Source organism: Elephantulus edwardii, unplaced genomic scaffold (assembly GCF_000299155.1).
Source record: "Elephantulus edwardii isolate Elephantulus edwardi_28Jun2011 unplaced genomic scaffold, EleEdw1.0 scaffold00026, whole genome shotgun sequence".
Classification (NCBI taxonomy): domain Eukaryota; kingdom Metazoa; phylum Chordata; class Mammalia; order Macroscelidea; family Macroscelididae; genus Elephantulus; species Elephantulus edwardii.
In genome coordinates, this window is record NW_006399776.1 from 17534616 (window position 1) to 17549090 (window position 14475).

Sequence of the window (14475 nt, forward strand, 5' to 3'; positions counted from 1 at the left end):
AATGAATGAATGGAATTCCAAAATCTCTGTAGATGTTCATTGAAATAAAAAAAAAAAAACCAAAACACCTTTTTTTTAAAAAAAGAAGGGCAGTTTCCTCCCCTTGCTATTTACGTAACTCAGAAATTGGATAGGGATCACTCTAAGTAAGAACCAACTGACCATAGTGAGTTTGAATTTTATCAATTATTAAATTTTATCTGGAACATAGCATACGCAGGGGGTGGGGGAACTCTCTCAATGAAGTATATACATTTTTTCTTGCAAATATCTTGGAATGTAAATTTTAGCCCATTTTAAAAATAAGTACTCTTTTTCACTGCACAAAATGTTTAAACATAGCAAATTCAAACACTCCCACAGCAGAACAGAGATTTCAGCTGGATTCAATTTCTCATAATTGCCCAAAAGAAAACGTGCATCTACATAAGAGATCTTCCTCCCTTCACTTCTTAGTATTTAAGCTGACAATATGAAAAATGAATATCCTTATCACAAATTAAAAGCAGACTTGTCTGGTAAAATATTAAAATATCACTATATCAAAAAATCAGTTATCTACCAAATGGTTATGACTAAAATCAGAGTAATGCTATTAACTGAATAATATGCGTGGATTTCTCAAAGTCATTAGAAATGTAATAAGGCTTAGAAATAATAAAAATGCAAATCAGAAACTGCCTCTAATTAATGAGGAAACTTGGGACTACAGCCCAGTACTGAACTCACTGGAAATTTTAAAAAGAAAAGCAAAAACCTGAATTTATGCTTAAGATCTAAACATACCAGTAGTCTTGTAACACGAGCCTGTTTCATTTCTACATTCTCAACTACTACAAAAAATGTTAATTTTGAAAAAATTTAAAAGCTTAAAAGTTCTTGCTTTCTCCTCCCAGTTGTTAGACATCCAAATATAACTTCAGATTTTCAAGTTTTATATCACTCAGTTTTATATCAGCTTCAGTGATTTACATTAGTGCCTTGATTATGAAATCTTGTTAAGTCTAAGTTCCAACAATAATTTAATAACTGATTATAAAAATTCTTCAAAAGATGCACCCTGGTAGAATGAAAAAAAAAAAGGAATATAACTAAAATTCTTAAGAAGCATAACTTTAAAAAAAAATATAAAATTAAAAAAAAATAAAAAAAAAAGAAGCATAACTTTATGGTGAACTCTGGTGGCCTAGTGGCAAGAAGCTGCAACTGCAAGCTCAGAGGTGCACAGTTCAAATCCACCAGATGCTCTGCTGGAGAAGGAGGAACAATCTCCTCCTGTACCAGTAAGATCTGATTTGACAGTACACACACACACACACAAAATGAAATATAAAAAAAAGGCATAACTTTAGAAAGCTTTATGCTGAGTAACTTAGTCTCATAAGGACAAATACTGCAATAGAAGGATAACTAAGATGTGTATAAATGTTCAAAAAGGAAAGAAGATAGGGAAGGAAAAACACGGGAATGGCAGAGTTTTGTGGGCTGCGGAAGGGAGTGAAGGAATTAGGCAAGATCCTAATCTGGGGACCAGAAGACAGGGTAATAGTGGGCATAGATCATCGGTGATTAATTTTATAAAACACAATATACAGGAATGAAAGAATGAAATGTGAATTAAGGAATGTGTGAAACACAATGTATGTAAATGAAACACAATATATACAATTTTGTAAGCAAGCCAATGTAAAAAAAAAGGTGGGAGCACGTAGTGGAAGCCCAGAAGACTCAGATTTTTTTTGTTAAAAGGCTCTTTAAATGTTCAACTAAAACTACTGAAAGGGGTTTTTTTATAGCTAAATAACAGAGCAGCACATAAAACAAGGCTATTACTCATGAGTATGTTCTATATTAAAAACAAAACCACCATATGAATCCAAAAGGGCAACAATTCCTCCAAAGTAAAGATGAAAAAATAAAGGAGGAGGCAATGAAATGCCATTATCAGTAATGGAAGAAACAATACAATGGAAGAGAATGTTGACTCATTGTGAAAGCGGTAACCAATGTCACGGAACAAAGTGCACAGAAATTGCCAAACAGGAACCCAACTTATTGTGTAAACGTTGAACAAAACAATGTCATATTATTATTTTTTTAAAAATGCACCTGAATATTAGAAAGATGAGAATATAAGAGATCTACATCTGTGAATGAGCAAATACGGCAATACTATGTCCTATCAAATAACTATTGAACTTCTGAATGTAAGAATGTACTATGTTTACTTATGCTCATATGTTGTATGTCCTGCAATGTTTATGCCCTGAAAAATTACTGCTCAACTTCTATAAAATATACCAAGACAGTAATTAAAGAATTTTAATAAGGAATATCATGTATCAGTTTTTCCATTTACTCATCAAACTATTAAAACTTGTTTTGGGGATTCACAAAATAAAATACTTTCAATTTCCACACTATACCACTCCAGACTTTGGTGTCTTCTGCTAAGGAACACATAACATCGTGAACTTAAACACATATTTACATTATTCTGAGCTAACAGGCCCAACAAGTACAGCCATCCAGAATGTACACAAGGGTATTAGGCTAAAGAGACATGGGAAAGAGCTGAAACAGCCTGTTTTTCTCCAAGTAAATCATGAAATCAGAATTCAAAGTGGCTCAGTAAGGAGCTTTGGTGACCTGGGGGTAAGAAGCTGTGCTGCTATCCCAAAGATATGTAGTTTGAATCCACCAGCTTCTCTGCAGTAGAAGTATAGGCAATCTCCTCCTATGTAATTTACTGCCTCTGAAAAACCTGCTGGGAAGGGCAGCTATGGGTCAGTTCCAACTGGACAGCATATATCAATGGCACAATTATAATGGAAAGGATATCTTTTTAAGAATTTGCACAAAGGTTCTGCTAGTATTGCAATGATTAGGCAGAGATAGCAAAAGGAGAAAAAGTCCCAATACTATACAGGATAGACGTCATTCTGATAGGTTATTACAAGTTGCTTTAAGTTTTTGCACTAAAAAGATTTCTTTTATTCTAAGATTATTTTCTCCACATTCCAGCTCTTTAAAACACCAAAATAAAAAGCCAAACACATTGCTGTCAAGATGGACCAATCAACTCCAGCTTCTTTTTAGAGGCTGTAAATTCAATGGAAGGAGATTGCCCATTTTTCTCCTGCACCGCTGCTGTGGATTCATACCTTTTGTTTGGCAGGGCAACTCCTTATTCTCTAACCTAACAGAGGATCCTGGTAGTGCATATAGTTCTCCTTCGTGTGCTTCCTTCCATTCTGTTAAAGGCAACATAAAAAAAAAATTTGAGAATCTGGGATGAAGAAAGATGATACTGAGAAGAAAAAGTATGTTGCTCTGTAGTAGGAAGAAGAAAGAGATAAGAGACAATCATAGGTGAAAGAAGCTATGAGTAATACCATATCAATACTGATAGTAATCAGACACATAAATGCTAGGTCTTAGAAGTGGCCATGGCCCTAGGGACATTATTGCCAATGTCCAATGGATCTTGGCAGAAAGCAGAGAGTACCAGAGGAGTATCTATCTGTGTTTCACTGATTATGCATAGGCATTTGACTGTGTAGATCACAACAAATTGTGGCTAACCCTTAGGAAAATGAGAATCCCAGAGCACTTGATTGTGCTTATGTGAAACCAATACTTGGACCAGAAAGCAGTCCTCAAAACAGAACAAGGAAACACTGCATGGTTCAAAATCAGGAAAGGAGTGTGTCAGGGATGCATCTCCATGCCTTTTCAATCTATATGCAGAAGGGATCATATGAGAAGCAGGGCTTTATGAGGAGTGTGGCATCAAGATTGGAGAAGGACTCATTAACAATCTTGCTTGCTGAAATTGAAGAAGACCTGAAGTGCTTGCTGCTAAAGGTCAAGGAATGTAGTTTTCAATATGGATTGAAGCTCAACATCAAGAAGACAAAGATTCTCACCACTGGCCAATTGGTAGTACCAAAATTGATGGAGAATTGATTGAGTTTGTTAGCAATTACAGCTTGCTTGGATCCACAATCAACACTTTTAACACTAGTAGTCAGGAAATAGAAAGATAAATTGTATTGTGAAAATCTGCTATCATGGACCTCTCCAGAGTGCTGAAGAGCAACGATGTCAGTCTAGATACAAAGGTCCACCTAGCCCAGGCCACGATCTTCTCAACTACTTGTTATGCTTCAGAGAGCTGAACAATGACTAAGGATGACAGAAGAGTAGATGCTTTCAAGTTGTGGTGCTAGAAAAGTCTTGAATATAACATGGACTGCCAAGAAAACAAATTGGTCTGTCTTGGAGATGGTGAAACCAAGTCTCTCCTTGGAGGCTAGGATTTTGAACCTCTGCCTCACATACTTTGTGCACATGTCCAGGAGAGATCTGTCCTTGGAGAAGGACATCATGCTCAGAAGGGTGGAAGGGTATAGCACAGGAGAGCAAGACCCCAGATGAGATGGATTAATACAGTAACTGAGGTGATAGAGGTTAATGGGTTGGAATTAGTGAGACTGGTTCAGGACAAGAAAGTGTTCAAAGCTGCTGTACAAAGGGTCACGATATTCAATAGCACATAACAATAACATACTATATTGATTTTTAATTTTTTAAATTTAAACCTGTTGTTTAGAGTCAAGACCTCGGGAAGGGCCTTGGTGTTTAAAATATATTTTGGAGGAATATTCTTCTAAGTGGTACAGCACTCTTCTGTCAATATGCTGTACTGAGGTAACCTGGGGTTGCTGTGATGCTGAACCTTGTGCCAGTGGGGTGTCAAATGCCAAAATGGCTACCCATGGTGAACAGTGTTTGGTGGAGCTCCCAGTTTAAGACAAGTTTGGATGCAGAAGTGGCATCCACTTCCTAAACAACATGTCTCTGGGAACTTTGATAAATCTCAGTAGTTATAGAAAGGTTTCAGGCCTTTTGTTCATAAGGTCACTATGAGTCGTGCTCAACTGTACCTCTATCATATAACACTCAAAATTAGTACACTTAGATTTTCACTCAAGTGACTTTTAATTTCAGAAATGCCCTTTCTTGGTTGTACATCAGAACATACCACCTCTAAACTGTTACCTAGTGATAAGGGGTTGCACTGACGATGAGAAGGCACAGACATAATCTGAATCCATCAACAACTCTGAGGGAGAAAGATGGGTAATCTCCTGTCTCATTTATAGCCTCTGTAAACCCAATGGAGGGTCAGCTATGATTGGGTTCCGACTCAATGGCACCTAACAACATCTTTCATTGCCACTTTATTGCATCAAGAGTCACACTTGACCACAGATATATAGATATAGCTATATATAGATATACAGATACAACCTCATATATATGATGATATTTCTTTGTTTTTGCTTATTTCTAGTATTGTACTTAACATATGGCACAGTAATTTGTAAGAAAAAGCGTTTACTTTCTTTATATTATCATGAATATCCAGAAAGCAGATACTAGGTTCTATCACCCTCAACCACTTCTATATCCTTAACATCCAATCCAGGGCATGACCCATAATAAGCATTCAATTAAATTTTAGCACAGGAATAGATGGTGTACTTCCCATTCTCACCACTCTACCGTGAGCTTCCAAAGGCAGAATCTATAGCTTCTATAAGGTGCGTCTGATACAGGCTATGGTCTTTGCTATCACTTATTATGCATCAGAGAGTTGGACAATGACTAAGGAGGATAGAAGGAGAATTGATGCCTTTGAGCTGTGGGCTGGAGAAGAGTATTGAGTGTACCACGGACTGCTAAGAAAACAGATTCGTCCTGGAAAGGGTTAAACTGGGTGGCTCCTTGGAGGCAAGGATTCTGAGGCTCTGTCTAACATACTTTGGGCATGTTGTAAGGAGGGACCAGTCCTTGGAGAGGGACATCATGTTTGGGAGGGTGGGGGGACAGTGCAGGAGGGTAAGGCCCTCTAGGAGGTGGATTGATTCAGTGACTGGGGTAATCGGGATGGGTGTGTCAGAGACAGTGCGATTGGCAGAAGACAGAGCAGAGTTTAGGGCTGTTGTACATAGGGTCGCTATGAGTTGCAAGCAACTCGACAGCACATAACAACAACAACACACTCAGGGAGTATTTGTTGAATTGGAGACAGCTGAAATGCATTAATGCCTTAAAAGACACATAAAATCATGGTGCTTGCTTTATGTATTAACAATCATTTATATGAGACAAGCAATCACTATTTGAGGAGTCCTGGTGGTACGGTGGTTAAATGCTCAGATTCTAAATGAAAGGTTGGAAACCCATCAGAGGAAGATGCGATAAGCTTTCAAGCCTTAGAAACCATATAGGGCAGTTCTACTCTGTCCTATTGAGTTATTTTGAATCAGAATTGCCATGATGGCCATGAGTCAGTTTACAATTTGCTAAAGGAAAAAAATGCAGATTATAGCAAAGGCTACAATATAATGGAAAGAGCACTGGATAGAAGTTATCAGGCTTATTACTGTGTAATCTACAAACCACTATCTGGAAAAGCCTTAGTGTCTTCCTCTATTAAAAAGGGGTTGTTCATATTCTAGATACTAGGTCATCTGCAATTCCTTTCAGCTCTAGCATGCTATGATCCTTAGGAAAAAATCTTATTATAAAAATTATAGACTCTAATTGTAAAAAAAGTTGGACATGTTCTTCTTAATCATTTAGGTAAAGAAAAATCCCCACTCTCCATCTTCTTAACATATTTCCAAAAGATATCCACTCTCAAAAATTGTTTGTGTATACTTAAAGACATTTTTCATGCATAAACAAGTACAGTGTCAACATATTTTAGTTCTATATTCTCATGAAGCCTTGGCAAAGTGAAAGAAAAATATACTTTCATAGAAAAAAGTTAAAATATTCAGGTAAATAGCAAAAACAGAAAACCAACCACAGGTGAAAATTAAGTATTTGAAATTTTACATAATACTCCTTGCTCCTGTTTGTGCAATGTAATGTGAGTAAAGGCATATTACAAAACATACATTAATGTTTTATTGTGGCTTTGTTCGCAATAGCAAAGAGCTGGAAACAACCCAAGTGCCCATCAACAAACGAATGGATAGAGCAGCTAAGGTATATTCACACAACAGAATACTATGCAGCATTGAAAAACAAGGAACTCATGAAATATTATGCAAAATGGATGACCCTGGAGGACATTCTGCTGAGTGAAATACCTCAGTCACAAAAGAACAAATATTGCATAGGGTCACTGTTGTAAAATGGGGTTGAGGAAAGACAGAGAAGGAGGGGAGGAATAATGTGCACTGCATTGGAACAGATGAGGGATAGAACTGTTTAAAATGGATATATGATTGGGTATTATTGTCATGACAGGAGTCCAGAATGAATGCTGCACAGTAGAGTGGACTTGGGGGGTGGGGCACTGCATAACAATGAGTTTTTCTTTTACTTTTCAAGGAGAAGAGTGAATTGGAGGAAGGGGAGGGGCAGGGAGAAAAGTACAACAATTAATGATTGGAAACCCTAAGTCACTGTAAACTTTCATTAAAAGTAATTAAAAATATGTATTAAAAAAAAGCAAGCTCAAAAGAAAGAAAGAAAGGAAGGAATGAATAGGAAAGGAGAAAAAGAAATAGGAAACACAGGGAGGGATGGGGGAAATGCCATTACATTGTGGAGATTAAAATCACTGTCATGAAATAAAATGTATGAATTTTTGAAAAGCAAACCAATTTGTTCTCTAGAACTTTTCACCCAAATACCAATAAAAAATTTAAAAAAACCCCACCCAAACAAAAAACCAAAAAAACCCACACACACATGAAGTGGGAAGTTTCTCCATGGGAAAACTATGAAAGTCATGGGAATTGTGAGGAAAGGAGACTCATTCATTTATGGTACAACCACAGAATTATGTGAAAGGGGGGAGGATCCAAATTCTGAAATACACTAGGAACTTAAAGACTGAGTCAAATGTAGCCCCCCAAAAAATGCAGATTAGCATTATGCCCTTGACTTTCTTGACATCACTCTTTGAAGATCTAAGCCTCACTATCTACAAACTATGAAACCAAAGCTGCAATAATTATATTTCTAACCAATTCAAATAGCAGGGAAAATATTACAGGGGAACAGTCATAAGGAAAGCGTAAAAACAATATGATTCCATTGGGAAAAGAAACTAATGTCCCTTTCATTTTGAGAGCTGAGAGAATTTAAACACTGCTAGCAATGTGTTAAGTCATGTCTCTGGTTTTAACCTTACTAGGTAAAACTAAACCACTGTTGTAAAGAATGCATAAAGTAACTTAGGAAAGCAGTATGGGTAAATTTCCCGTACTGCCAAGTTAGCACTTTATTGAAATAAACCCACTTTTTAAAGAATAGTAAAGATACAATTTAATAACAAACAAATCATAGGTATAACAATATTCAACTATAAAATACCCAGTGACAGTCACACCATTTTAAAAAAAGTTAATTTGATGAATAAAAACTAAAACTACAATCTAGAATTTATCTGGAGGATGAAGAAATGAAAATTTTTCTTTTATTCCCCAATCAAATTTTGGCAAAATGATAGTGTAAAGTTTGCCAGTAGCTTGAAATTAATCCACTCTAAAAACCAAGCTGTAATAGCAGGAATCAATCTGTAATATCCCAGTAAAAGATGAGTGAATTATAAAATTAAATTTTATCAATTCTACCCTATTTTCAAATATTAAAAAACAGAATTAAGGAACTAGAATCATTCTGGTTTCCTGGACCCTTTGTAAGGAGGAACAGCACTTCCTGACACCGGAAAAACGTTAAGTGTCAATTTCACAAGTCAATAGCTAAAGCTATAGTCTTCAAACTTGAGTATATTTTTAAGAGTCTTTCAGATTCTTGAGGGAAAATTCCATCATCAGAAAAATCTGTTTTAGTTAAAATATAGCATAGAACTAAATATATGGAACAGGACAGCAGTTTTCAAACTCTTCTACTCAAAACTTGAAAAATGTTTGTTATTTCTCTTCCATCACCTTTCCCAGGAAATCAAGTGAAAAACTCCAATCCAGCTGATACAAATTGGTTTAGGAACTAGGCGTCTCCAGCCAGCAATGTTAAATCAGAGGTAGCTTTCGGTGCAACTTAGTTCTACAAATACCCAGTGCTTTCTATCGCACCTGAAATTCAAAGAACAGAAATTACAATGGCCACCAAACCCAAAAATCTCTTTAAAGCTCCATCTGGAATGATATTACACCCAAGTCCATCAACCATCGTCTTAAATTATGTTGACTCCTAGCAACTCACTGAACAAAAAATCTGAACCTCACCCTATCACACACCATCCTCATGATCACCCTGGGTAAGCTTAATTCAGCCACTGTCTCTGTGCAATATAAAGACTGTGTGTGGACACAATCTCTTCATGAAGTCTTTAACGCAAAGTCATGGAGATAAAATAACAACTATTTCAAAATTTTAGGCAGTACATCTTCAATCCACTGAATTGTGCAATTTAGTATGCCATGTGCTGAAAGTGAATACATTCTTTAATAAACATACTTAACCAAAATATCCATTTCCATTCTAGAGGAGGAAGTAAACTATTTCCTTTCCTTCTTACCATACACCTTTCCACAACTACTACAGACACACACGATGGTACTACCATTATTTCAAAGGGTGTCTAAGCATTTAAACAAAAAGTGCCTCGGAGTCAGGTGGATCTTGTGTAATGGGGAAGTGATCTCCCAGTAGATGACTATCTCAGATAACTGGGCCAGTTATGAAAGTATCCTGTCATCTCTATTTCTACTTACCCTCGGTAACATCCTGGGGGTTGGAAGTTCTGTCACTGGCTGGATCCAGGGCAACAGTTGCCAGTGAGGTGGTGGCGCCTGACATCTCACTCATGGGTTCACTGCGGCTTGTTTCAGGCACACTCTCCCGGGAGCTAAATCTTACTCGGGAACTAGACCGAGAACTGAGGTCCGGGCTGGTATCTGACAAACCTGGAATGTCATCAATCTTTGTTGGTGTCACCATGAACCGAACTGAAGCCATCTTGGTGGTGGTTTCTGGAGGATGCATTTTTTTTTTTCCTTTCAAGGACAAAGTAAAGAAAACCACCACCCCCTCCAATTCTTTTTACTTTGCTAGTTACTTTTGACTGTAGAAATAGAAGCTAACTTAAACTTATTTTTTTTAAAAAACTTCAATTCCCTTGATTCACACAAGACAAACTCAAGATAACAATATTTTTACTAAGTAAAACCCTAGAAAGTACACCACCAAAAACTAGGGTTGAAAAAAATGCTTTGAGGGGGGTAAAAAGCCCAAAACTGAAATGATGCCAATTCTCGATAACGTCGTTCCTTCGAATGCAGAGCAACCTAGCTATTAGCCCTGGTCTAGAGCCCAGGGCTCAGTGACATGATCAGCAGGTGTAGCCTCCCTGCCTCCAAGGCCCAGGTTCCAGCGAGGTAGTTAGTCCTTGATCCAGTGCGTGGCCCACGCGTCTAGCAGAGGAAAGTGCTTGCAGGCCCACTTTTAACAGGCGAATAAAGCACAGGTGAGATTGCAAAAAGGTGGGGACCCAGCCACCTGTTGGGTATCAGGTGAATACCTCACAGGTCTGACTGGGAGGAGGTGTGTGCAGAGCCACCCGATGTCTCTGAGGTCGATAATCCACTTGTGTCTGATGGGAAGAGTGCGCATGCATAACGGGAGAATATCCCCACACGACTGGATGGAGAATGAAGAGTATGGTGAGCAGAGGAGGGTGCAGGGGCAGAGCCGCTTCCTGCCGCTGAGAGGTCTGCGGGGGTGGCTTAACCCTTCTCCTGGCAGCAGAGTCCCTGAGATCTGGGAGAAAAATGCTAACGGATCTAGACACCTCGAACTGCAGCTCCGGGTCGTGGCAGGTCGCTGTTAGTCCATCAAACCCACGGTCTGTTTCACGGGAAGAGCCAGCCAGGTCTTTTACCAGGAGACGCTTTCTTCCCCTCCGAGGCCCTGGTCCAGGTCAGCCCCTCGCCGTCCTTCCTTTAGTCCTAGCAGAAAAGGAAACGGCCACATAGGCTGCCCAGAGCTGAGGAGGCGACGGCGGGGCGAAGGGAGGAGGAGGTCGCAGGTGCCGGATACCAGCGCCAGCTGATGCGGGTGCGCGCGCAGCTGTTGTTTACTAGCCGGTAACTGTTTCGGAGCCGCGATGAGCGCAGCAAGGCTCCGGCCGCCTAGGAGGGCGCCCCATCCCCGATTAGACGCCGGACCGGACAGGCCGTTACGTGACCTCACCGCCCCCAGCCCCTGGCCCGGCGGGCACTACCCGCGCCGCCGCAGCCCCTCCCCACTCGTTCCTCATTCGAGGTTAACCGTCCGAAGAGAAGCTTGGGGGAGCGGCCAGAGGGCGGAACTGTCCCGCGCGCACCCGGGAACCCCGCCCAGCCTCTGCAGCCCGCGAATTGACAGAGAGCTGCGCGCATGCGTACAACGGAGGCCGCAACACGCACGGTGGGCGGCGAGGGCGGGGTGGAGCCGAATACGAGGGGCCCAGGGCTCGGCGGGAACTGTAGTCTGTCATGTGTGGGGTGTGGGGTTCGTTTGGGATTTTTTTTAATTGAAATATTTTATCTGAAAGAACACAAAATTGCTTTTACCATGTGAGTGAAATACCAAATCTACTGCCTTCTAATAAAGTCAATAATGAGTTTTGTAATACTAAGATCATCAAAGTCTTCGGTGAAAGACAGTATCAAGTGAGATTCCCTAAGCATTTGTCGTCAGTCCACTATAAAACAATATTCACCTTAAAAACCAAAACTCCAGAAGTGGTGTTGTTAAACCGAGAACAGACAAGAAAGTACGAGGAGCTTTCTGGCTGTGCTCCACAAAAGGGATAAAAAGTAAAACTGACTTTATATTACAGGTCTACATAAGAAATGATTCCTGCCACTCCTTTCAGTGTGTATGTTTAATTTGTTATACCCATAACAATGTTCTGCTTCAATAGGATAAACACCTTGGAAAAATGGACTGAAAGGATGTAATAATTCTCAAATTTTATGCTTCCTTTTCCCACTTCTCTGTTTCTTGGCATATTTAAGTGTAAGCAAGAAAATCTTTTCAGTAAATTGCACGCTTGGAAGTCTGGAAAGATCTTGAACTCTGGCAAGTTACATATATCCCATGTTGCTTTCGGTTTCCCATCTCTTTGCTTCAAATCCCGATGCAAGTTTCTTTTTTTCGAACATCTTGTGAATTTTCAGCACCCTTTTTGGCTTTTACAAAGTTGTGCTAGGCAGGGGAGCTCTGGTTGGCATAGTGGCAAGAAGCTGCAGTGAAATCACTCCTAGGGTAGTGATTTGAATCCGCCAGATGCTCTGCTGGAGAAGGAGGGACTATCTCCGATCTGATTTGACGGTACACACACAAAAAGAAATAATAAATTTTTTAAAAAGAAACAAGCACAAAAAAACCAACAAAACAAACAACAACCCCAAACAAAACAAAGAAAGCAACCAACAGAGTTGTGGTAGGCAATAAATACAGCTTTGGCAATTTTCACACCAAGCTCTAGAGTAGAGAGCTGGTTGCTGAGCTCCTCAGCCTTCTCAACAGTCCTCTCATCCACTCATTTAGCCTGGTCTATTTTCAAGACTCGTTAACTTTCTTCTTTTTCACAAGGGTTCAAGTTGATCATTGACATACTGAGTAAGCTCCTCCTACTGTGTTTCATTTGGGAACTATTCACTATGAGTTGCTGCTTCATTCAATTTACCTTTCCTGGAACATCTTCCTTTTCTCCTCCTGAATCCTGATGTTTTCTGTTCCGAATGTTTTTTCTGAAATCCTTGAAATTTATTCCACATGTGTAAGGAAATTCCCGAAGGGCATTCTTGACAGGTGGTATTTACATTTACCTGTTTTTGGTCCATTTGTTAGGATTGGAGGTTTCTGTTTTTTCTGGCCACTTGATCTTTAGCATTTTGTGAGTGAAGTGCAGAGTTTTCTAATGTGGCTTCATCCTCAGAATTCAACTCAACATCACCACTTTCATTTAGGCCAGGAGGCAGTAGTCCATGCTACATCTTCTGGACCAGGAATCAGTGGCCTAGCAGCCACTTTGGAATCCTGCCCTCTTTCATATCTTGTAGTAGGTCACTCTGAGGGTACTGCAGGGCAGATAATTTAAGAGCTCTAACTCTTTGAAATTAACAATTTCTTGTCATCCCACCAACTCCATGAGCTTTGGTGTCCAGATGGTGAGGGCTACACTGGTTTCTCTGCAGGAGAAAGATGAGCAGTCTCCTGTGTGATTTACAGCCTGGGAAAACTCGCTGGAGGGTCAACCATGAGTCTTGAGTCGCTTCTGACTCTGCGTTAGTGAAGTTTCAAATCCAATTCTATATACAAAGGTATGATCCTCCTAAGACTTTCATGTAAGGGAGTTCTGATGGCCTAGTGGCAAGAAGCTGCATTGCAATCTTGAAGGTGTGTGGTTCAAATCCACCAGATGCTCTGATGGAGAAGGAAGGTCAATCTCCTGCTGTGCCCATCCAATTTGATGGTACACAAGTTAAACAAAATTTCTTTTTCTATGTGGAGTTCTCAAGTAGCATAACCTTGTAGTTGTACATTTTCTATTTGCTCATGTTTTAAAAACCTGGTCATTTAGAATAATTTGACAATTTTCAATTTGGAGAAGACATTTGAGATATTGCATATTATCACTGGAATATTTTTCCTATTGTTTGTTTAATGCATAAATTATAGTATTCAATATATCAACTCATCAATGTTCTGTTTGAAAGTGATTTACTATACCTTTGCTCAAGAAATTACACAATTTGGGCCCAACAATTACTTTTAGCTTTATTTGGGTTCTTGGTTATCTTAAGTAGAATTTCTAGCAGCATCTTTAATAATGCATCCAAAAAAATACTTAAATGCTGATGTAGTCAAAGACTGTAGAGTTCACCACAAGATAAAGGTAAATAATCCAATAGAAAAATGGGCAAAGGATATGAAGAGACACTAAACCAAAGACGACATTCAGATGGCTAACAAGCACATGAAGAATTGCTCAAAATCCCTAGCTATAAGAGAGATGCAAATTAAAACAACTATGAAATATCATCTCACCCCAGACAGAATAGCAAAATTTAACAAAACGGCAAGTAACAAATGTTGGCAAAGTTGTGGAGAAATTGGAACCCTTATTCACTGTTGGTGGGAGTGTAAAATGGTGCAACCACTGTGCAAGGCAGTATGGCGATTTCTTTAAAAGTTGCAAATAGAGATACCATTTGACCCAGCAATTCCACTACTGGGAATATATTCCCAAGAGACCATAATTGACATCTAGCAGTGTGGTATAGCACTGGTCTGTGTGTTGCTGTACAGAGGTAATTCGTGGTTGCTGTGATGCTGAAGCCTGTGACAGTGATGTGCCAATCGTGGTAATGGGCACCCATGGTGGACAGTGTTGGCTGGAGCTTCCCGACTAAATCAATCCTGGAAGCAGGA

The 14475-nt window shown here is 39.3% G+C and overlaps 1 protein-coding gene and 1 pseudogene across 3 annotated transcripts in view; both read right to left on the bottom strand.

Moving 5' to 3' along the window:
- Window positions 1-11417, bottom strand: part of SLC12A6 (solute carrier family 12 (potassium/chloride transporter), member 6) — a 121052-nt gene extending 109635 nt beyond the window's left edge. For 2 of the 3 annotated variants that reach the window (XM_006883062.1, XM_006883061.1), the window contains exon 1: window positions 9768-10213. In XM_006883062.1, coding sequence (XP_006883124.1) covers window positions 9768-10038 — 271 coding nt within the window. In that variant the 5' untranslated portion in view covers window positions 10039-10213. Of the gene's footprint in view, window positions 1-9767; window positions 10214-11322 lie in introns of those variants that run through there. The other variant, XM_006883064.1, reaches the window with a different exon arrangement.
- A 705-nt stretch (window positions 11418-12122) lies between these two features.
- LOC102857343 lies at window positions 12123-13037 on the bottom strand (annotated as a pseudogene).
- Between the last annotated feature and the right edge of the window lie 1438 nt (window positions 13038-14475).